Here is a 24,744-nt window from a genome sequence, read left to right as displayed (position 1 = left end):
CATCTGCTTTCCATAACTGGTCTTTGTGATGTCTTGTCTAAGTTTAGGTTTTTTGGTTTTGTTTTGTTGGTTTGTCTTTACAAAACACCAGAAATGCAGGAGTGACTATAGTACAACCGTCACTGAAAGGCGTATTTTGCCTTTTGAGGTCATACACTTTATAGTCTAGAAGCAGTTAACAGGTTCTACTCATTCTTTCTTCTCTGAATGAAGAAACCATCTGGATTCATCCCCAAGAAGAGGCTCTGATTTCCCACTGTGTCTGGACAGTGGGGGTCTTGGACCCAGTACTGTTTGAGGACCCTCCAGCTCTGGCAGCCTGCCCACCTAAGTCAGTGGTTTTTCAAGCCTCTCTTTATAAGCTGCAGAATAATGAATAAGCTCACTATGTAAAGCAGTCATAAGTGTTTGATTGGGAGGGAAAAAGTATCCACCAGTATGAGGGACAAAGCCCACCTGCTCAGCCCAGATGTACTTACCTGTTGAGATCTTGAGGCAGTTTGAACTGATCCAAGATACAACATAATGTTTTTTTCCTTAAGAAAAACTCATTTGTTGAGATAAGGGTTATAAATTCTATAGCTTTGGGGGTAAACATATAATAATTTAGAATTGAGGAGAGCCAGTTTGAACAAGGGAAGGGCCAAATTTAAAGGTTTGTAGTATCTTTTTTGAGCAAATAATTTGGTCAACAAAATGTTGACTAGAAGATCCCTCTGTGAATAGATAAGAATGCTTTGCATTTGGCATCTTTTTCTTTAGGTAATTATTCAAGTACCTGTTAAAGGCCCTCTGATATCTTATCTGTGTTAGCCGTGGTTTAAATTGTTTCTCTGTGGATAGTCACTCTAGGCCTTGTCCCAATTTCTATTCAGATTAAATCAGGACATCCGAACTGGTCTTTGATGTCCAAGTTTAGATAAAGGCTAAATGTTTACTAGAATGCAGCCCCCCCTTAGGGTTCTAGGTCACTAACAAAAATCCTGCCATTTTAAGGAGTTAAGCATGTTACAATTCACTGCCAGTGGCCCTCTTCCTACCTCCAGGTGATGATCTCAGTTAGGTTTTGGTTCCTCTAGTCCTCCCCAAACCAAGCATGGAGGGCTCTGTGTTTCACCCCTCATTCTGTTATGTTTGGCTGTCTCATTAGTAAAGCTTTCCAAACCCCTATTCTTTTTTGAAATTAAAAAAATCACCGAGTGGAACTGTGGCAGCACCCGACAGAGGGCTCCTGCAGGGCCTGAGGTCAACTACTGGGTGAGGCCAGGCTGAGGTGTGGGGATGCTCCTGGGCAAGGGCAGGGCCATAGGGGCTGGAAACCTCGTTAAGAGTATAGATCTGACAGAGAGACGAGGGACAAGGCCAAGGGGAAGACTAAGAATAAGACCCGGCGACATTTGGACAAGTATGTAGGGCTTTGGCTACTCAGGGAGACTTTCCCTAATTTTTAGCTATGTTCTTTTTATTCTGGACTTTGCCCCCTATTGTGAAATTTACCTGTACTTCCAGGACCATGCTATAAAATGACTTGAACCCAGAATCAAATTTGCTTTCAACCCCTCCCGAAGCACCGGAGCCCCAGCCCGTCTCCCTGTGGGCTCCCCCAGCTGGCCAAGCAGGCCGAGCTGCACAGTTGGAGTCCCGCATCTGGGACTTTTTGGGTGTCTGGGCTTGGGTCCAGTGCAGCCTTAGTGCTGTAGTTTAGGGGCTACGGAAAAGTCAGATGGGGAAGAAACGGGCTCCTGTGGCTGTGACTGAGGGCAGATGAGGGTGGTCCCTGGTACCACGGGCAACACTCTCCCACTGTCTGCCAGGCTAACTGGGGCACTGGAGCCAGGAGAGATTCAGTGCTGTGCGCTTGATGCCCAGGCTAAACTCTGACCCGAGCGCCACTAGCCGGTCACATGATACAATAATTCCACTTGAATTGGCAAGGCACTGTTCTAAGAGTTCAAAGCCTCTTCTGGGTATTATCTCTTTTTATCCTGAGCAAATTCATGAGCGTCAGGGATCATTTTCTCCTGTGACCCAAGGAGAATCCAATCAACAGAGAGCTTGTGTTTAGTCAGGGCTGGTGTGCACCTTGGGCATCTGAAGGTGCCAACTTATCTCCAAGGTGAGGGAACAGCTGGAGCACTGGGTGGAAAGTATCACATAAGGCAGGAAGGAAGGCTTCAGAATGTCTTTCCTTCCTGTAAGATGGGAACAATTTGACATAGGATGTGGTAAAGACGAGGAGGTAATGTATGTAAAACAAATCAAACAGAGGTTTGATCTGTGGTCTTCCTGAATGTGGTGATCAGATCAAATACAAATAGCTGGATCATTTCCCTTTAACGAATAGCTGTTCAAAATCACCTAGAAATCCTGCGGGCATGGCCAGTTGTCATTTGGAGTTCGATGGGTCTTCACTCTTTAAAAGTCCTCAGAGGGCTTCCCTGGTGGAGCAGTGGTTGAGAGTCCGCCTGCTGATGCAGGGGACGCGGGTTCGTGCCCCGGAGATCCCACATGCCGCGGAGCGGCTGGGCCCATGAGCCATGGCCACTGAGCCTGCATGTCCGGAGCCTGTGCTCTGCAACGGGAGAGGCCACAGCAGTGAGAGGCCCACATACCGCAAAAAAAAAAAAAAAAAAAAAAAAAAAAAAGTCCTCAGAACTCAGCTTCCTAACTTGTGGACTCAGGGTCCTTGCTTGGGACTCCTGTTAATCCATGGGCCATCTTCATTCCCTGGCCCTTCTCCTCATCTGTTTTGCTTGAATTTCCAGTGCACCAGTCTGAACACCATTGCTCTGCAGATTTATACCATGCCGCTCATACTGATTTTGTGTCACCTTGAAGTGCTGTAGCAAAAAATTTACTTTTCCAGTTTAATCTCCCAGATCAAAACTATTGTATATCTTCCTGAACACAGTCTTAGGATAACTCCAGTGCAACAAGTAAAACTAGCTCCATCATCCTTTTTCCTAAGAGCTGAGAACTAGGATTTTTTTTTTTTTAATAGCCCAGCTTTCCCCCTGGACATTGTTGACTCTGCCCTATAAAATGAGGGGATTAATACCTAGGGTCCCTCCTAATTCTGTCATTTTAGTGCAGTTAACTTGACTGTAAATATTACCAGACACTCAAAATGTGAACAGTTCTTTTTGTTGCAGATTTGCGATCAGACTTCCTCTGGATGCTGGCTTTTGTAGTGTGAAATTTAAAAAAAATCTAAATGAATTTCAATTTGTACATTTCAAAAGTTGTTTATAGTAAAAATCCTAAAGAGATTAAGAAAAAAAATTATTTTACATAAGACTATGAGAATTCAACTTTACTAACACATTCTTTATAAACAACGCATGTACTTTTTTTTTTTTAAGACAATTTTTTAGAGCAGTTTAAAGTTCATAGCAAAATTGAGAGGAAGGTACAGAGATTACCCATATGCCCCCTCTCCCCGCCAACAGATGCACAGCCTCCCCCAGAATCAGCATCCCCAGAGTGTGGACATTTGTTACAAATGATGAATCTACGCTGACATGTCATAATCACTTAAAGTGTTTACATCAGCATCATTCTGGGTATTGTATGTTCTGAACACACATACTTTTTTTTGAATTTTATTTATTTTTTATATAGCAGGTTATTAGTTATCTATTTTATACTTATTAGTTATCTATTATATATATATTTTATTAGTGTATATATGTCAATCCCAATCTCCTAATTCATCCCACCACCACCCTCTGCCGCTTTCCCCCCTTGGTGTCCATACGTTTGTTCTCTACATCTGTGTCTCTATTTCTGCCCTGCAAACCGGTTCATCTGTACCATTTTTCTAGGTTCCACATATATGCGTTAATATACGATATTTGTTTTTCTCTTTCTGACTTACTTCACTCTGTATGACAGTCTCTAGATCCATCCACGTCTCTACAAATGACCCAATTTCATTCCTTTTTATGGCTGAGTAATATTCCATTGTATATATGTACCACATTTTCTTTATCCATTCATCTGTCGATGGGCATTTAGGTTGCTTCCACGACCTGCCTATTGTAAATAGTGCTGCAATGAACATTGAGGTGCATGGTGTCTTTTTGAATTATGGTTTTCTCTGGGTATATGCCCAGTAGTGGGATTGCTGGGTCATATGGTAATTCTATTTTTAGTTTTTTGAGGAACCTCCATACTGTTCTCCATAGTGGCTGTATCAATTTACATTCCCACCAACAGTGCAAGAGGGTTCCCTTTTCTCCACACCGTCTCCAGCATTTGTTGTTTGTAGATTTTCTGATGATGCCCATTCTAACTGATGTGAGGTGATACCTCATTGTAGTTTTGATTTGCATTTCTCTAAAATTAGTGATGCTGAGCAGCTTTTCATGTGCTTCTTGGCCATCTGTAGGTCCTCTTTGGAGAAATGTCTATTTAGGTCTTCTGCCCATTTTTGGATTGGGTTGTTTGTTTTTTTAATATTGAGCTGCAAGCTGTTTATATATTTTGGACATTAATCCTTTGTCCTTCGATTCATTTGCAAATATTTTCTCCCATTCTGAGGGTTGTCTTTTCATCTTGTTTATGGTTTCCTTTGCTTTGCAAAAGCTTTTAAGTTTCATTAGGTCCCATTTGTTTATTTTTGTTTTTTATTTCCATTACTCTAAGAGGTGGATAAAAAAAGATCTTGCTGTGATCTATGTCAAAGAGTGTTCTTCCTATGTTTTCCTCTGAGAGTTTTATAGTGTCTGGTCTTACATTTAGGTCTCTAATCCATTATGAGTTTATTTTTGTGAACACACATACTTCTTTAATGTTCCAATGCTCAGCTGATATTGCATCCATAGCAGTGCTTACAATTCCACTCCACCAACTGGCCCTATGCCTCGGGCAGGACTTTTCAACCTTCACTGTTGGCATTCAGGAGCTGGATAATTCTTTGTGGTGGGGCTGTTTTGTGCACAGAGGGATATTGAGCAGCATCTCTGTCCCTCTACCCACTAGATGCCAATAGTCCCCTCCCAGTTGTGACAATCAAGAATGCCTTCAGACACTGCCAAGTGCCACAAGGGTAAAACCGGCTCAGGTGAGGACCAGTGCTTTAGGGAATTAGTTATCTAGAATCTTAGAATTAGTTATCTAGAATACTAGAATTAGTTATCTAGAATGCCTCTGTTTGCTGCTTCCCTGACAACTTTACTTACAGAGCAAGAAGCAGCCCTGGCACAGAGGCAAAGGAAATGTGGGAGATGTCCTGCCTGCTTCATCCTGGAAAGCACAGGTGTTCTCAGTTTTGTCCTAGTCTTTCAGGGCCTTCTGGGGGCACCTGCCCGGTTTCCCTCCTGAAGGAAGCGACTCCGGGCCTGCTTTTCTCTGAGACAGTCTCTCTCAGAGTAACAGTAGGGCTCATTTAGCCAGCGCCAGGAAGAGCTGTTGGCATTCTCTTATCCTTCTTTTAGGAGAATGTACATTATTGTTTTGGCAAGGTTTTCAAGAAAATTCTAAGATGTTAAGTTGCTTTATTTACATTTAATGGCATCATTCAGAATTCTCTACTTTTCTAACCAGTACTCTCCTCAACTTCACTGCTTGTGCTAAATCACTGTGAATATTGAGAGGCAGCCAACACTACGTATGACCCTCCTCAGTAACGCTGGAAAATCTATACTTCGTGTGTGTGTGTGTGTGTGTGTGTATATATATACACATATATATATACACACACACACATGAAAATGGCTTTCTTCTCCCATTTAGCTCAAACTACAAGCCTTTCTTCCCTTTGTATCTTTTAAAATGAAACAATTTCTCGCTTACTAAAACTTGAAGACTGCTAACTTGAAAACATAGCATAAAACTAGTCTTATTTCCAACACCACAGGAGGGTTAGGACTATTCACTAAGTCTGTAAATGTGAAAGGACTCTCAGCAATTTCATTCGCTTTAAGCTCTGTATGTGAAGAAAAGTAGAAATCTAACTAATTTGAGATAAAAACCACTGGTCCTGATACTGTTCATGACTCTGTGAAGGTTTAGTTTCATGGCTATTCACCCAAATCCTCATGACTGACTTTTCTAATGTAATTCCAGGAAAATGGGCTGTCAGGGACATACCATTATGGCAGCTAATGAGAGAACTTGAAATCTGAAGGCTTACTCCTTAGACACACATCTCATTAGAGAAATGGGATTTAAATGGTTTTAAAATACACATCTTACCAAAAGAAAAAGAAAAAAAAACTGATACCAGCTTACAATTCATTAACAAGTACTAGACTCTCAAATATAGCTAAACAAAAACTATTACCACGAACTGAACTAAGATAATATAAACAGTTCCTAAAGCATAGTTTGCCAAAGTTTGGATGGTTTCTCAAAAAGCATACTATAAAAATCTTAGTTTTTGAAGGCTCACTTTTTAAATAGGGAAAAGTCTTTGAAGAGCATTTTAAGGTTAGATATCCTTTTGTGATTAAGTTAATTCAGATGCATTGACTCCTGCCAAATTTTTACTGCAGCACGAGCTACGATTTCTGAAGTCACTAAATTTCTCGTTACAGCACAGGAAAAGGAAGATAAAGTAGGAAAGGGATCAGTTTCAAATTCAGTCCTAAGCAGCAACAATGTTTGAGATGCAATCATAAAACCAAATATTTCACCTAGGACATGGAAAAAGCACTAGATCACCAGAAAGCAAAGAGTAAAAAGCTGCAAGCAAAAGCAATAAGAAGATGCCAAACTTGGAACAAGGTCTTATTGACACATAATATGCTAATCAGCTCACTCCTTTAGGCCAAAAAAAAAAAAAAAAGTCTTTGTTCACATAGGTAACATATATTTTTGAGAATAACAAAGTCACCATGTGGAGATATATTTTTTTAAACAATTTTTTATTTTCTGAAACATTTGACTATTTCACTGATAAACTAAAAAAGAATATTATTTAATTTTGTTGTTTCTTTTTTGTAGCCTTTATGACCTGTAATATTAACTTGCTTGATGGTAAAGAACCAAAAGTTAATGGAAGGGCCTTGACCACGAGTTTCTCCCATGACAACCTTCACTATTCTTGATTTTGTGGATTTAGAACAAAGTTACAAATGTGTTTTATTTTGTTAGTTATTAGTAAGGCAATATATAAATTTAGATTTTTTCTGAAGTTGAAAGAACTGAATGAATACTAGCCCTCTTTCAGTTTCAGTATTATAGACAATGCTCTTATTCATTCACGTACTTTGACACTTGCTCCTTTCAAACATGCATACTTTTAAATTACAGTGCCCAAATGTGTTAATTTGAGGACACCAACAACCTGAGAGGCCTTTCCATTTGCTCTTTAGCCTGCTTCTCTCGATATGTAAACTAGTGTATCAGTGTGTCTGTTAATAAATACATTTCACACAATTGAGAGAACGCTTTGGATTTAAGCATTGCAAAACAATGGTATTTAGTCGACTATCTTCTTGACTATAAGAACATTAGACTAGCCGACATCTTGCTGAAAAAACTAGATTAAATTCATGCCATTTAAGCCAACAGACTGACGTGTCCTCTCCTAGTGTCGAATATAATCTGTGGCACTTTAACACACTTCAGGTGAGAACACACACATATATTGAGATATAAGGAAAATAAAACTGCATAATACTTGAGACTTCAAAGGCTTCATTCCTAAATGCCCCAAAGTTACATGTTCCTCCTACTCTTTATTAAAGAGCCTTCCGAAAACAAGTCTGAGAAGCATTTCTTTAAGTATACACGATAGAAAGTACTCTTCAGAGTCAATATTAATTAGATAATAAGTTTGGACTGGGAATAAGATAAGCATTCTAAAATTGAGACTATAAAGGATTACATGAAAATATCATCCTGTCATTAAACAACTCAACTTCACAACTACCCTGACACTGATACATTTTCTTCCAATCAAAAGTAGCTGCAAACTGGGACTTCCCTGGTGGCGCAGTGGTTAAGAATCCGCCTGCCAATGCAAGGGACACGGGTTCGAGCCCTGATCTGGGAAGATCCCACGTGCCATGGAGCAGCTAAGCCCGTGCGCCACAACTATTGAGCCTGCGCTCTAGAGCCCGCAAACCACAACTACTGAAGCCCACGTGCCCAGAGCCCGTGCTCCGCAACAAGAGAAGCCACCGCAATGAGAAGCCCCCGCTCTCCGCAACTAGAGAAAGCCTACTAGCAACAACGAAGACCCAACGCAGCCAAAAAAAAAAAAAAAAAAGTAGCTGCAAACCTTACTCTGCATCTTTCAGGTAAGTCTATAAAAATTTTCTACTTTTATTTCCCTTTATCTAAAGGGAATCAAACACACTGATTGGGCTTTCCTGCAATTAGTGACTGAGTATGAGCAAAGAACTAGTCATAGTCCTACCCTCTTAATTTTGCTCTTAAGCCAGAACCATATTACTTACAAAGATAAAAGACACCCCATTATGAAATGGTGACATTTGGATGAAAAATGAATCAGAGTAATTTCCTTTGAAATTATTTTTTCAAATTTCCTTTGAAAAAATTTTCCCAAAACTTAAATCATAGGGCAGTTTTTATCAAAATAAAAACTTTACATCAAAACAGCAGCTTTGGGAATTCCCTGGCAGTCCAGTGGTTAGGACTCTCTGCTCTCACTGCTGAGGGCCCAGGTTCAATCCCTGGTCAGGGAAGTAAGATCCCACAAGCTGCATGGCGTGGCCCAAAAAAACCAGAAGTTTTGGTAATGGAACGTCTTTTCATTTTCTACTAGGAAAATTGTTAGCATATTTTCATGAACAAAGGTAAGACAGTAATGGAAATAACTAGGCACAGTCATTTCATCGTGTGACTTTCAGACGATGATGAGTTTGTGAAAAGTTAAGGCAACGAAGTCACATTATGAGTATGCTGAAGAATTCACACAAAAGGTAGAATTCTCACTTCTCTTTAATCACTGAGTTTCAGATTTTACAAATAATCTTAGAACAATTCAGGTAACTAAGGTTTTTGGGGGAAACAGTTCTTACTTGTACATGAAGAACTATTACATGCTCCATTTTTCTGCAAATAACTCTATTGGCTGGATTAACAAACACTGTCACAGAAACACAGAATTTTTTTAAAGCCATAGATCGCTGCATATATATTTACAAAAAGCCATAAACAAACATGCATTTCTCCTTATTAGGAGAACTTAAATAGATGTTTGAACATTAAGGCAGTGATGATTCTAAAACATAATGAAATTCTAAGTTAAGGCTTTATGTTTGTTTTGAAACCCATATTCATAGGCAACTGTGACCAAAGCAAACTTTTATCTATCAGACTGAGTTCATCTACTCAGGATATGTTATTTATCCACTACCAATAATTCTTCTACAGGATAGGAATTAGTAGCAACACCGCTGAGTTACTTTAATGAATTCTTAGTCCCCTCCTTAGGTTTTATTTTGAGGATTTAGCCTTCAGCAGCATAAGCATGTGCCACAGAAAGAACAGAGCATTTTTCTGGGTAAACTCAGAAAAAGTTACAGACTGCACTGATTTTTACTTGCCTGAAAGTTGGCCAACAATCAAGAACTCAGAATCTCCTAAACACAGAAAACTCCAAAAGCATACTTAACCACACACCCATCTCAAAACACAGATGTTCTTGATTATTGAAGCACTTGGTCTTCACCTCATTTTCTTTGAAGACTGTTTGGTATTACCCTCTCTAAACAAACAAAGCAACAAAATGCAGAACACCATACTTTAGATGGATCTATTCTATAATTACTATCCTCAAGGCACAAATACTATCCTTGCTGGACCAATGTGTTTCCTCATTTAAGGAAAAAATGAGAGGTGGATGAAAACAAGATTCACTTTAGAATAGCTGCTGATTGCACTCTTGCCCTATCAAGCTTATGCAAACTATTGAAATTTAGGGGGGAATGTCCTTTTCTCCTTATGTTATTTTTCTTTAAACATTTAGAGAGAAAAACTCAGGCTCAGCTGGTGGGTGAGCTTTGAGGAGCAGCTCTGGAGCACCGTCCTGGCCTTCTGTAGAGAGTAGGAGAGATGCTGGTAGGACACACTCCAGTCTGGGCTAACAGGCATGATTTCACAGCCCAGCGTTTCCATAGTTGGGGTGACTTACTGTCACTTAGACTGAAAGGATCACTATTTACACTAAGTGCTTGCCGCTACTTCTTTAAGCAATAATTTTACAGCAACACGTCCTGTGAGGAAAGTACTATACACTTAACGTTGGTATCAGTAAGAGTTCACGTAGAGGAGGGATGGCATTGACTATATGAAAATTGTCTCAAAAGCTAAAGACAAGTGTAGTTTCCTTTGTGTCTTCAAATCAGGGGAGAGTAAGATGTCAAAGCAGATGAAGCTGTTGGTGTTTAAATCTGATGGTACAGCATCAGACTTCTTTAGACATTATTGGGACACAGGAATTTCTAACAAGCACTGGCAAAAGTATTTTAGGTGCAATTTAAGTAAGTCATACTTTGACTAAAGTGTTTTGAAGGTTTGAAAAGTTTGTACCCTAGTCCTGCTGAGCTTGGCTTCAGGTGAATGGCTAGATGGGTTTTAAAGATGTGAAATACATTTTTTTTTTTAAGAAGGGAAGAATACACTGAAAGGGCAAATGTAGGCAACACAAAAACAATTCTTGTTAGATCAACATCTTATACTTTATAATACACTCACACATTTTTACACAAATTTCATGTTTACAGTACAAAGGGCAAAGAACCTCAGATAATCGAAGTAACTGTATCATCAAGTACATTCAATAGAGTTAACACTGTTGTCCCCGTTCTCCATCTTCTAAATCCAGAAGGGAACCAACTGTAAATGCCATCCCCCATGTGGATTCCACTTTCAGAAGTTGGAGACTGGGTGTAGTTCTGCACATGTCTGGGTTTCAACAGAGCTGAATTGAGATTCCATCGTGTTCCAGGCCAAATCGGCCAGAAGAAAGTCATCCATTGCTGTTTGAGTTTCATTGCTGGTGAAGAATAAGCTCCCCAAAGTTTCAAAGCCAGAATTCATGGTCTGTGTTTCTGCACTGTTCAACTGAACTTTGCTTTCTAGAGCAGGCAGGTTTTTAGCAGTGGAGATTCCTTCAGTTTGGGTCTCTGTGTCAGATGAATCAGTACTCATGGAAAAGCTGGAGTGTTTCAGAATACTTCCCAGAGGCAGATGAGGGCTACTGTCTAAAAAGAAGTTCAAGTCCGTCTGTGTCTGCGTGTCAAACATTTCAAGGGCTAAGAAGTTAGAATTTCCCCTACAACTGTAGGACTGGGCACAGGCATCTGCAAGTAAGAAGTCAGTTTGGGTCTCTATGTCCAGGGACTCCAAGACTGGCTCCGTGGTCATGGTGCTAAGCTCACTCTCTTCAGTTTGAGTCTGGATATTTGAGGCCGAAAAGAACTCTTCAATATCAAAATCAATTGCAGGATTCTGGGTTGGGCCAGATGGAAGCTGGGTGTCAGGTCCAGTATTTGTGTCAGACAAAAGACTACGATTGTCCAGTGTCTGACCAGGCAGATTACTTGATAAGATGTTTTCTATATCACTTAATAAATCTATGGTTTGGGTCTGATTATCTGTCATATTCTGTGAAGAAAGTATACTATTATTCTGTGCACTAAAGTTTATAATTGGTGCAGATTTCTCAATATCTTGATTTAAAGTTTTAGGGTGGTTCTGAGGTAACAAACCATGAGTCACAGTCTCTGCTACTAAGCTGCTGCTTATAATACTGTCTGTAGAAACACCATATGACGAATGGACACTCTCAAAAATGTCTCCACACATTACAGCTTGGTCCATCTGTACTCGATCATCGGTTGGACTTTGCATTCCACTGGTCTGAGTTTCTCTGGAGATCCCACCTGACTGGAAACTGGCATCTATAAACACATCAGTCTGAGCCGCTATAGATGAGGTTACCTTAGAACTGGGCAAAAAAGTTTGAGTATGAACACTAATGGGAAGGGAAACTTGAGAACCAAATGTCAAATCAGTTTGAGAACAAGATGACACAGAGGAATCAGGGCTAGCCCACTCTGCAGACGGTATAAAGTGTGGTATGGTATAAGACAGTTCTGTCTGTACATTGATTGAAGAAATGCTGTTCTTCTGACATGTGTTCCCTAGTTCTTGTAAAGGGTTAGATGGACTTTTACCCAAGTTCACTTGAACACCTGTGCTAACTGGCTCAACAGCAACAGGATTTACAATTTTTGAAAGAGGGAGGCTCTCCTTGAGAGAGCAAGACTCCGAATCTAGGCCGAGGATCAGGGTTCCAACGGACAAGGGCAGTAAGTGCACAGCACCGTGGGTAGAGCCCTGATGATCGACACCCAACACCACAGGCTGGGCTGAGGAGTCGGCTGTAGGCACAAATACAGGCACAGGAGAAAGCTGCATAACGGGGAATTTAACCAAAGCCACTTTGGGCTTTGGTAAAAGCAACTTCTGAGGATACCTTGGAGGTGTTGGAAGAGTCTGCTTTCTGGCATTAGAGCTGCAAGAATCTTCAAACGAAGCCACTAGCTTTATTTCTGAAGTTTCTAGTTCTTGAGCATCTGGTCTTGGGGTTGCTTGGTTGCTCAGGGATTCAACAGTCTTACTGGACAACTTCTGGTTGTGCAGGCAGTTTTCCATTTTCCTTTTCTTACTAGGTGGATCCCTGAAAACAATGACAGAGTAAAAAGAGAAAAACAATTTTAAACTGCAGTTTTCTTCATCAACCCTGGCACTGTATCTTCACTTACAAATTCTATTTCCCACATCTACAGCAGAGGTCAGATTCAACCCAGCAAAGAGAAATCCCTTCTTTTGTAACTCGGCCTATTATCAATATATGGTAGGTAGAAGTTCAGAAACATGCAAACAGGGAAGCACACCTTTTTTTGAGTAAAGTGCTAAGTACCAGAACTCAACTTAGATCCGTAAGCATCAGGAAGCTAACAGATTATATAATGCAACTATTATCATTTCTAAAGTAGGAAGCTCTTAGTTCAATTATAAATATGACCTTTCAAATGAAGCACAGTTTCATGATAAAAAAACTCGTCAATAATCTAGTATCCCTCTAACAGAAAACGCTGGAAGTTTTTGAAGAATTGAAAACCCAACAGATTTTCAGTTGGGAATAATTAAGCGATTCTCAAAAGGAGCTGGTGAAAGAATAAGGAAGAACAGTTGGGTCAAGTAGATGTGGATCATTTGCTAGTACTGCTGCTATTTCCAAAAGTTCCCTTCTTCATGTCACATCTTTTCTCCGCCATTCCTCCTTTCTCCCCACACTAATGGCTCTACAGGAAGTTTCATTTGAAAATCTTCCCACAGCTATTGGCTTTTGGGCCACCATTTTTTCCCCTTTACCTGTGTTCTGCAGGGATCTCATGGCCAGTTCGGTAGATGTGGGACTGTAATGCAGTCCTGCTGGCATAGGGACAGCCACATGTGCACTGGAAGGTCTTACCACAATCCTCTGCATGTCTTTTCAAGTCCCACTCAGTGCCATACGAATTGCTGCACTTACTACATTTATGCTTCTTTTCAGCATGCATTTTCATAAAGTGCTAGGAAGAACACAAAAGGACTAAAATGAAAAACTGCAACTGCTCAAAACATTTCAAAAACCATCAACATACCCAAATTAACAATGATTTTACATGATACAATATAGCAGTGCAAATCAAAAGAATGTAAAAGCAGGCAACTCTTCCAGTCCAGAATCATCTCTTTCCCCACTGGCTGGGTCCCTCCCTCCTCTTTAAGATAGCTGCTTCTGAAATTATTCTTTTCCCTGCAGTTTCTTAATCCCTTGGGAGAACATTTCCTTTGTGCTTTTGCTCCTCTGACCTTGAAAGCAAGCAGATTCACACAAGAGATCTGGAAGTACAATTTATCATACTTTGCTGACTTGGTCTTCTTTCCTTTCCAAATCCACTTCTGGACAACTTCCCCTCCAGAACAAGCCATGTCTCCTCCTTCACTTACACCCTACTCATTTTTCCCCCAAGTGGGAGACTTGGGTGGCTGTCCTTACAAGCAGCTTTCTGCTCAATTCTCTAGTTATGATTGGTAAGTAATTAGAATACATGAGGTTTATGACATCTGCATTTCATCCTCAGAGAAGTATACTTAAAGACAAGTAAAATACCTGTTTTACGAGAGAAAATTGAGAAAATGGTCTGTCAGGGCCTCTAGGGCATCCTTCAATTGGACAACAGTAGAATTTTGGCACAGTTTTCAAATCTTTTCTTATTGTTGGATTCACTATGCCATCCTGCAAAAGAAAAATTACTTTAAATAATTATCTTCAAAAACCAACAGATGGGCTTCCCTGGTGGCGCAGTGGTTGAGAGTCCGCCTGTCGATGCAGGGGACACGGGTTCGTGCCCCGGTCCGGGAAGATCCCACATGCCGCCGAGTGGCTGGGCCCGTGAGCTATGGACGCTGAGCCTGCGCGCCCGGAGCACAGGCTCCGCAATGGGAGAGGCCACAACAGTGAGAGGCCCGCGTACCAAAAAAAACAAAAAACAACAACAAAAAAACCCCAACAGAACGAGCTGGGAGTGATAACAAGGAATAAGCAAAGATGTGCACAAGGGATCTTTTTAGGGTGATGAAAATGTTCTAAAATTTGGGATTGTAGTGATGGTTGCACAACTGTAAATCTACTAAAAAGTAACTGAATTATTAACTTAAAATGGGTAAATTATATCATGTGTAAACTATAGCTCAATGAATCTGTTAAAATTTTTCAAAACAAAATAAACAAAAACCAACTATATTGTTTTAAAATCTTCTATCCATTCCTTTAGCACTCCTTCTAGACTTAAAAATCTCTGCCCTTCAAGCCAGCTTCTCTAATCGTTAAGTGGTATATTTATAGTTTCTCAGGCTCAAGACCTGGTATCATCCTTAAGTCTTCCTTTCTTTTTTATCCCAACCCCACTGAATTAGTGTGAGTCTCTGAAAAAAACCTGACTATGATCTAGTCTTCCTGATAAAGAGAACTGTGACTTTCTCTGATCACCACAATGCCCCCTAAAGTAGCTAAAGCTAGTTAACACAACTTTTATACAGTAGCGTGAATATAGGCACCATGCTCTGTTTGAAATTCAGTAATCATTATAATGGCCAGTGCTAACATAGCTTTTACTACCGTGGCAGGCATTGTTCTAAGCACTTTATATATATTAACTCATCCTAGTAATCCTTTCTTATTAAGTATGTGATTGACTTTTTGGCTGGGAATTTTAAAATAATTGGTGAGTTAATTTAGCTTAAACTGCTGTCTTGTTGCCCTTGATGAGCCCACATACCTCAGGAGTGAGAAACCTATGACCTCCAGTATAATTCTTATCTGGCAATCCCCAGCTGGCCCCAGAGGAAGGTGTGTGGATGGGGGGTTGGGGTGGGGAAGGACCTCCCCACTACGGATGGAAACAACTGGACACGTGCTCAGGCCTCAGCTACCGCTGTAGCACCTAGACGTTTTAGTCCTTAGGTGCTGTGATGGGAAAGGATTCACTACTTTTGGAACACGCCCACCTCCTCTGCTTCCATCAGTATGCATCTAGAGAAGAAACGAATAACCCTGCGGCTAGGACTCCCTCCGTTTGCTTTCCTACTGGATCTCAAGAGGAACATGTTGATCTTGTTGAGTCTGTGTCCACTCATGTAGAGGGGAAAAGAAGCTATTCTTGTTTCATTTTTAAACAACGTAATTTATCTCTCAGTGATATCAAATGTAGTCAGTTATTCCTCCATGTCTTCTACCTTGGTCCATCTTTTTATAATCCTACTGCACTACACTGTCTAGATATTCATATTCATTTGGATTATTTAAATGGTTTCTTAAATAATTTTCCTTCCTCTTCTAATGTCAGAACAAATTTGACATTCCAAAAAATTATTTGTATATATCACCAAATACTATTTTTTTAAAAAAGGCACATAAAATAAAATCCTGGGACTTCCCTAGTGGTGCAGTGGTTAGGAGTCCACCTGCTAATGCAGGGGATGCGGGTTCGAGCCCTGGTCTGGGAGGATCCCACGTGCCGCGGAGCAACTAAGCCTGTGTGCCACAGCTCCTGAGTCTGTGCTCTGGAGCCCGCGAGCCACAACTACTGAGCCTGCATGCCACAACTACTGAAGCCTGTGTGCCTAAAGCCTGTGCTCCACAACGAAAGAAGCCACCGCAATGAGAAGCCCGTGCACCGCAATGTAGGGTGGCCCCTGCTCGCTGCAGCTAGAGAAAGCCTGCGCGCAGCAACAAAAGACCCAACGCAGCCAAAAAGAAAGAAAGAAAGAAAGAAAATTTATAAATAAATAAATAAAAAAAATAAAATCCCATCTCATTATGCCTCCAATCTACCATTATGACCATATCTTTTTCTGTTCCCTTTTCATACACTCCCCAGCTCAGCCTAAACACTCTTCCCACTTCCATTTCCACCTTCTACAGCGACTCTCGGATAACTGTCTCGGTTCAGGCAGAATGCAACGGTGGGAAGAGGACACGGCATGGAGAGGCCTGTGAGCCATTTCCACCACTGATTAGGCACATGACTTTAGACAGGTTATTTAATCTCTGAGCCAGTTTGCTCATTTCAAAAACAGAGAGAATAGTTAACTTTCAGGATTATCTAGTACTGGATTGCCATGGAGCCCGCTCACATTCTCAATAAATAGCACTCCCTTGTTCTGCTCACCACCCAGCTCTATTCCTTGTCTGAATTCCAAGGTAGCAGCTAACTTAACTTGTAAACTATCGTTTTCTTCTACAATTCCTGCCTCCTTAACTAAATTTCTTAAGGGCAGAAACTAATTTATACACCTCTTGGTACTGTTTTCATGCTTTAGACTGCACACTAAAGGCAGAGCACTTTTAGAAAGGCAGTCCAGTGTAGGGCAGCAGCTCTGAAATCTAGCGGCCTGTGAAAAATCACTTGAGGCGTTAAAAAAAAAATACCTGTGCCTGGTCCCAGTCCCAGGTAATGATATAATTAGTTTGGGGTGGGTTTGGTATTTGGTTTGGTATTTGGTTTAAAAATCTCCCCTGATGATCCCAGTGTATAGCCTAGCTTAAGAACCATGGTGCAGTGGTTAAACGCATGGGTTCTGGAATATGGAATTCTCTACATTGCTCCTTTCCTGTGACCTTGAAAAACTTAACTGTCTTGGTTTCCTTATTTGTGAAGTAGGCATGATAGTACAATCTACCTCAGGGTTGTTGTGAGGATTTAGTGAATAATTTAAGAGACTTAGAACAGTGCTTATCATATAATCACTCAATTAATTATTACAGCTATTAGTTATCGGCTGTGGAGATTTTTGTTGCTTCTTTTGCTTTCTGCCAACCAACTTAAGGCCAATAAGCTAATCTAAACTAGTACTTTACATTAAATACTGTCCTTGTGGCAACAGAAATAAAAGCAAAAATAAACAAATGGGACCTAATCAACCTTACAAGCTTTTGCACAGCAAAGGAAACCATAAACAAAACAAAAAGACAACCTATGGAATGGGAGAAAATATTTGCAAATGATGCGGACCCGACAAGGGCTCAATCTCCAAAACATACAAACAGCTCATTCAACTCAACAACAACAAAAACAACCCAATCGAAAAATGGGCAGAAGAACTAAACAGACATTTCTCCAAAGAAGACAGATGGCCAACAGGCACATGAAAATATGCTCAACATTGCTAATTATTACAGAAATACAAATCAAAACTACAACGAGGTACCACCTCACACCAGTCAGAACGGCCATCACCAAAGTCTACAAATAACAAATGCTGGAGAGGGTGTGGAGAAAAGGGAACCCTTCTACACTGTTGGTGGGAATGTAAGTTGGTGCAGCCACAGTGGAAAACAGTATGGAGGTTCCTCAAAAAGCTAAAATTAGAGTTGCCATATGATCCAGCAATCCCACTCATGGGCATATATCCAGACAAAACTATAATTCCAAAAGATACACGCACCCCTATGTTCACAGCAGCACTGTTCACAATAGCCAAGACATGGAAACAATCTAAATGCCCATTGACAGATGAATGGATAAAGATGTGGGGTGTGTGTGTGTGTGTGTGTACACACACACACAGTGGAATACTACTCAGCCATAAAAAAGAACAAAATAAGGCCATTTGCAGCAACATGGATGGAACTACAGATTATCATACTAAGTGAAGTGAGAAAGAGAAAGACAAATACCATATGATATCACTTATATGTAGAATCAAAAATATGACAAATGAATTTATCTATGAAATAGACATGGACTCACAGACATAGAGAACAGACTTGTGGTTGCCAAGGGGAGGGTGGGTAGGGGAGGGACGAATTAGGAGTTTGGGGTTAGCAGATGCAAACTATTATATAGAGAATGGAGAGACAACAAGGTCCTACTGTACAGCACAGGGAACTACATTTAATATCCTGTGATAAACCATAATGGAAAATAATATATATATATAAAGTATATATAACTGAATCATTCTGCTGTACAGCAGAAATTAACACAACATTGTAAATCAACCATACTTCAATTAAAAAAAGAAAGAAAAATCCATGGATTCATCTCAAAAAAAAAAAATACTGTCCTTGTGAAAGTCTGATTGAAATGCTGCTTTTATTGAAACACTGGCCTCTGCTAGCTTTAATGACAACCAACACTGTCTCTCAATCACCAAACTCATCCCATTTACCAGTTCATCTTTTTTTAAATGAAATACTTTTAAACTCATATTATTTTCCTTCTAGTGTTATCTGCAAGAAAAAATCAAATACGGAGAGAATATTAAGAAAGCTTTAAAATTCTTTTTTTTTTTTAAGTCTAGGACAATTAAAAAAATTTTTTAATTTATATTGGCTGCACCGGGTCTCAGTCGTGGCATGCATGTGGGATCGAACCCCGGGCCCCCTGCATTGGGAGCATGGAGTCTTACCCACTGGACCACCAGGGAAGTCCCCATGCTTACTTCTAATACATCTTCAATTTGCTTAGCAATCCTTTTATTATCCCTTTTCAAACTCCCTATCATGTTCTCAATATACCTGTTCACTTCACTTTTTAAAATATTAATAAACTTTATTTTTTAAGAGAAATTTTATTAGATTCACAGCAAAATTGAGCACAAAGTACAGAGAGTTCCCATACACTGTAGCGCCCCCGCCCCCCCAACCCCAATACAGCCTGTTCCACTATTAACATTCCTCACCAGAGTGGTACATTTGTTACAATTGATGAAACTACACTGACACGTCATTATCACCCAAGTCCATAGATTTTATTAGAGTTCACTATTCGTGCCGCACATTCTATGGGTTTTGCCAAATGTATAATGACAGCTATCCATCGTTATAATATCATACAGAGTATATTCACTTTCCTAAAAATCCTCTGTGCTCCACCTATTCATGACACCTTTCCCCTTAAGCCCTGGTAACCACTAATCTTTTTACTGTCTCTGTAGTTTTGGTTTTTCCAGAATATCATTTAGTTGGAATCATACAGTATGTAGCCTTTTCAGATTGGCTTCTTTCATTTGGTAATACGCATGTAAGGGTCCTCCATGTCTTTTCATGGCTTGATAGCTCATTTCTTTTTAGTGCTGACTAATATTCCCCTGTCTGGATGTGCCATCGTTCATTTATCCATTTACCTGCTGAAGGACATCTTGGGTGCTTCCAAGTTTTGGCAGTTATGCTTTAAAAATGTCTCCTACCACCTCCTCGCGTTTCCTTTCTCACTGCTACCACCATTAGTTCAAGTATTCCTGACTCTCTGTTTGGACTTTGTCACTAACCTCTTAACTAATTTCTAGACCTTCAATTTCTTTTTCATTCACACTTTGCCACATTCACCTTTCTAAAATATACCTCTGATCATGACATTACCTCACTCAAACATTTTCAACGGCACCCCAACACTCCCCAAGTCCAAATTCCTCTAGCCACTGGGACATCCAAAGTCCTGTACTATATAGCTTCAAACTATGCTTCTTTTCCGTCATTTCTCTGTTATATCTAATGGAATTACTTGAAATTCCCCAAACCTTTTCAAAAGGAGGAATATATTTATAACTTTGTTGCACTTGGGAATGTTTTAAAAAGAGTAAATGTTCAGTAAAAACTTGGGGCATTATACTGAATATGTTTAAGTGGCCATCTAAGTCAAAACTGTATCACACACCAGGATGAGACACTAAAGGCAGTCATATTGGACATCAACATCATCTCCTTGTTGCTGTCATTACAGGTGTGGAAACAACCCGACGCTGTTTGCTTTCCTGCTTTCTGAGGGCCAACTCCTCATTCCTCCCCATCATCACCTCTCTTCCCCAGTTCCTGACCTTCTTCCCATTCTTGTCCTTAGAAAATAAGCTCTGAGATTAGAATGGGGTAATAAGAAATGGTAATGGCACAATAAGACATGAACTGAAGTAAGAAAGTGATGTTTTTGTTCTGAAGTGCTATATACATTCTAGAATAAAACTTAGCAGACTTATTTTTTAACTGTGCCTTTTGTGTGCATAACTGAAAAAAATGACAAAAAATACTTCATGCTTTCTGTACCTTTTGGGTACCTGTTTATAAAACATTTTAAGTAAAAGAATTTGAAAAAGAACCTATGAGAGGAAATAACTGAAAAACAAGATGGACAAAACTAAACGAAGAGAAGAAAAGCAAAGCAAGAGGAAGGACCCCCAATGAAGTGAGGATAAAAGGAAAGGAGTGTAAGAACTGGCACAAATTGGGAAAAAAAAAAAAAAAAAGAAGAAAAGGCATTATAGCTACTCTAGCATCTCTCTGCCTTCACAGAAAAACATCCAAGAAGAAAAGTAGTTTGCTTTGTTGTTGTCTTATTGTAAATTTAAAATTAGAAGTCTTTGTACACTATGATCTATAGAGCAACTTGGAACGTTGTCTTTCCTTAAAAAAAAAAAAAAAAAATTCCTGGCAAATCATTAAAAGCAAACCCCTGGACTGAACATAACACAAAATCCACTAAGCCATGTTTTAAAAATATGTGTTGCTGGATAAGAGGTTCTTTAAGGGGGCCCCTGTCCCCTTCACTATTTTCAAACGTGAGGGATAAAAGAATCAAGAAATGCCCATTTACTCCTAGTCTTCTTTTCCCTGAATCACCAGCTTTCATTTCTCCATGGAACCCCTTGTAGGCAAGGCTGGACTAGGATATTTCCAGATTTACTTACAGGATATGGAATATAGACATATATCTTAAGAACCCACATAAAACCAAAAGGTATCATGTACCTTACACCTTACAACTCTATCTCCACTTTTATTCATCATCCTTCAGAAGGATTTGTTAATCATTAAGAAGGGAGTATTTGATTGAGGGCAGGGTATCTTCTGAAGACTAGAGATAAATAAGAAACTTACAACAAATAATGGGGACGGGAATAAAATATTATCATAGGGGCTTCCCTGGTGGTGCAGTGGTTAAGAATCCGCCTGCCAATGCAGGGGACATGGGTTCGAGCCCTGGTCCAGGAAGATCCCATATGCTGTGGAGCAACTAAGCCGTGCGCCACAACTACTGAGCCTGTGCTCTAGGGCTCACGAGCCACGATTACTGAGCCCACGAGCCAAAACTACTGAAGCCCGCGCGCCTAGAGCCCATGCTCAGCAATAAGAGAAGCCACCGCAGTGAGAAGCCCGCGCACTGCAACGAAGAGTAGCCCCCGCTCGCCGCAACTAGAGAAAGCCTGTGCGCAGCAACAAAGACCCAAAGCAGCCAAAAATAAATAAATAAAATAAATTAAAAATATATATATTATCATAATCTAGGAGAAAAAACCCACAACAACTAGGACAGAAACTAGAATTATGTAAGTAGCCGTAACCAAGAGAACAAAGGGAAAAATTGCCATTGAATACGACGCAGATCTGCCAAGCAGATACACTCACGCTTCAGGGCCCGTAGGAGCACACTGGACTGCTAGTGGAGCCTCTGGTCCAAACGCAGCCCACCTTCAAAGCCACAGGGAGCTCTCAGTCAGCTCTTGTCCTTATTAGGCCTCCTTCTTCCCCCTCCCTCCTCCCAATACTTTGAGAACATCAAGGGTCAAGCATGATGTTTGAACTCAAGAGCCTACTACTTGGCTCCCAATTGTGCGGACAGATTCACCACACTGGGGCAACACTATACAGATATGGCTATTTTGTCACATAGGCTACCTTCATTAAAAAAAAAAAGAACCCCCTTTCCACCAAGACAGCAGATGTTCAGGGGCTGCATGGTTAGAAAGACGGAACAAGGCAGGAAAGTGAGCCTGTTTGACATGGAAGAAACAACGATGGTTCAGGGTGAGGTTTCTTTAATTCCTGCTGAAACAGGTCTCTCTAGTGACCCAGGAAGGAAACTCAGGAGAGTCCATTTTTCGGTTGTTCAAGATTTGCTGTTCAGAAAGCAATTTTGAGCGTACTGTGCTGTCTGCAGCCAAGAGAACTCTGAAAAAATGACTAAAACTGGAAAAATGGCTTCACACAGGTACTAAGCAAGGGGGGATGCTGATTCTCTGCCGTGCTAAGGTCCAAGTAAAGGTTTGACTGTTAAAATTTACAGTTGCCTCGAATATATTCCTCCTTCTTAGGCCTATTATATGCTTCGGATTGGTAGCTTCAGAATTCCTGAACTTTACATATTTTAAAAACATTATTAGAAATAAACCTACTGCATACTACCAAACCCATTGTATACTAGTCCTGACAAGTAAATGGTATCTTTGCGCTTAACAGATGCTTCACAAAGTCTGCAGAGATACACAGCCCCTGAGAGCAATTCCATAGAAAAGAACAATGTAAACTGTTAAAAAGTGCTTGCGAGAGTGATGTTCAGGCCAACACAAAGAGAGTCGTGGTCAGACTGGCAGCTTCCTCTGTGCTCAGAGATGTAATGTCTGCCTTAGTTGTCTACCAGTGAGGGGAGGATACTGAAAGGTGGATGATGGCTGTTATACATGAGCTGAAGAGAACCCAGGGATTAGGCTGAAGAATTCCTGCAAATATACAGTTCATCCACTCAAGATAAAATATGGTTAAGAAAAGGAAGTGTTTAATTAAAATTCGGGATGGAGGAGAAAACAGGAGAACGAAGACCATTCCCAGAGTTACTTCACTTGTGTTGTGGAAGAAACGCAGAACTTGCAGGAAAACTGCAGCCCCACCTGCAAGGTCTTCCCCAGCCTACCTCCATGTACCTCTCCCGATCGGGCCTCCCTAATCGTCACTTCAGGACGTTGTTGCCTCTGTATCCAGCTGGTGCTAGTAGGGGGCTGCCCTTCGTGGGCATCACATCTGCCCTACTAGAGACCATCACCTCAAACTTTCTGCTGTTAAATTCTTATCAGAAGCCTGATTCTAAAAACGTTTCTGAGGAAGATTTACCTGAAGGGCAGACGGGACATGCAAGAGGCGAGGTAATTTAAACTTACTCCTGAATCAATTCAGACCACCGAAAGCTACATAGTCGCAAAACTCCTTTCAGTAACGTTCTTTGGAATTATGCCCCTGTTGGCCTAGAAAGACTTGAAGAAGTGGTGCAAGTAAACTTCCCATTGTAATGACTGAGAAATCATGATTTAATAGGTCTGGGATGGGGCTGGACATCTGGATTTTTAAGAAGCTTTCCGCAGATGTGCACTGAAGGCTGAAAGTCGCCCCATTTTACGTAAGGTGGAAGGGACGTTCAGATTATTGTCCTGTTATTATATACCGTGTCCCCTCTTAAACAAGATTCACGGGAGAAATTTCCCTTAGGTCTCATCCCTGAGCAAAGGTGATGTTTACCAACACTGTGGAACATGTTGCCAAAGCTGCAGCTCCCTGCTAACAACTCGCCCGGAGGAGGAGGCAGTGTGGGTGCGGTGCAAACGGCACCGGCTTCGACCCGAGCCCGGGTTTAAAGCCCAGCACTACGCAGGTGCGTCATCGGTTTCTCTGCAGTAGAACGAAGGTGCCGTGAGAGCTCACGAGACGAACGTGAGATATGCCCGCGACGCCAAGTGCGAGGCCGGTGGTCCGGCCGGCCCGAGCCCGACAGCGCAGTGGCATGACACAGGGTTTTCCTACCGCAGCGCCTTCCTGCCTCCTAGGTCCCACTCTCCCCGCCCGGACCCCCTCCCCGGTCCGGCCCTTTAGGGCCTCGGAAGCCCCCGCCGACGCCGGCCGGACCTTGGCGCCTTCCCGTCCGCGACTCTGGCCGCCCTCGGCCCCGAGCGCCCGCTTCAGGCGGTCGGTCGCGTCAGGCCCCGGGAGGCGCCGTCCGCAGCGGGCTCACCTGCAGGCGGTGGCTCTTGACCAGGTGCATGTTGAGCGCGGGACTGTTGGGCAGGATCTTGCCGCAGCCGCGCACCGTGCACAGGATGTTGGTCCGCACGGCCCGGGACAGCTCGCTCACCGACGGCTGGATGAGCTCCCGGGCCGGCGGCGCCGCACCCGCAGGCTGCTGCCTCGCTGCCGTGGGTCGCGGCCGGCTGCCCCTCAGCCGCCCGGGGGGATCCCACGGGCCGGGGGCGGCAGCGGCTCCCCTCCCGGCGGCCGGGACGGCCGCGGCGCCCAAGGCCAGAGCCGTGGGCCCCGCCGCCGCCGCTGCCGCCGCCACAGTCGCCTCAGAGGCCGCCATGGCTCCCGCACCTCAGTCCGGACAGCTAGGACGCCCCGCCTCCCGCCGCAGCGACTTCCGGAAGGGGGCGGGGCCTCTCGGCTCATTAGCATCC

At 41.7% G+C, this 24,744-nt stretch overlaps 1 protein-coding gene across 2 annotated transcripts; it reads right to left on the bottom strand.

Annotated features, from left to right (window-relative positions):
- Positions 1-2,637: 2,637 nt before the first annotated feature.
- ATMIN (ATM interactor) lies at positions 2,638-24,650 on the bottom strand. 2 transcript variants are annotated; one of them, XM_067719485.1, is made up of 5 exons: positions 24,306-24,474; positions 14,144-14,269; positions 13,360-13,559; positions 12,458-12,661; positions 2,638-3,260 (listed from the first exon to the last, which is right to left on the bottom strand). In XM_067719485.1, the coding sequence occupies exons 1-5, from the start codon at positions 24,333-24,335 to the stop codon at positions 3,236-3,238; spliced, it is 585 nt and encodes a 194-aa protein (XP_067575586.1). In that variant the 5' UTR covers positions 24,336-24,474; the 3' UTR covers positions 2,638-3,235. The 2 variants fall into 2 exon arrangements, with proteins under 2 accessions (XP_067575586.1, XP_067575585.1); XM_067719484.1 differs by lacking the exon at positions 2,638-3,260 and having other exon boundaries at positions 8,896-12,661; positions 24,306-24,650.
- Between the last annotated feature and the right edge of the window lie 94 nt (positions 24,651-24,744).

The sequence above is a fragment of the Pseudorca crassidens genome, chromosome 20 (genome assembly GCF_039906515.1).
Source record: "Pseudorca crassidens isolate mPseCra1 chromosome 20, mPseCra1.hap1, whole genome shotgun sequence".
Taxonomy (NCBI): Eukaryota; Metazoa; Chordata; class Mammalia; order Artiodactyla; family Delphinidae; genus Pseudorca; species Pseudorca crassidens.
This window is presented reverse-complemented; position numbering and strand designations above follow the sequence as displayed.

What these genes read in the sequence shown, in the direction of transcription:
- ATMIN (XM_067719484.1), bottom strand. Translation starts at nt 24,650, where the DNA reads ATGGCGGCCTCTGAGGCGACTGTGGCGGCGGCAGCGGCGGCGGCGGGG. An exon ending in TCAAGAGCCACCGCCTGCAG is followed by an intron (nt 14,270 to 24,305) that starts GTGAGCCCGCTG and finishes TTTCTTTTGCAG; the next exon opens with GATGGCATAGTGAATCCAAC. An exon ending in GAGATCCCTGCAGAACACAG is followed by an intron (nt 12,662 to 13,359) that starts GTAAAGGGGAAA and finishes CATTGTTTTCAG; the next exon opens with GGATCCACCTAGTAAGAAAA.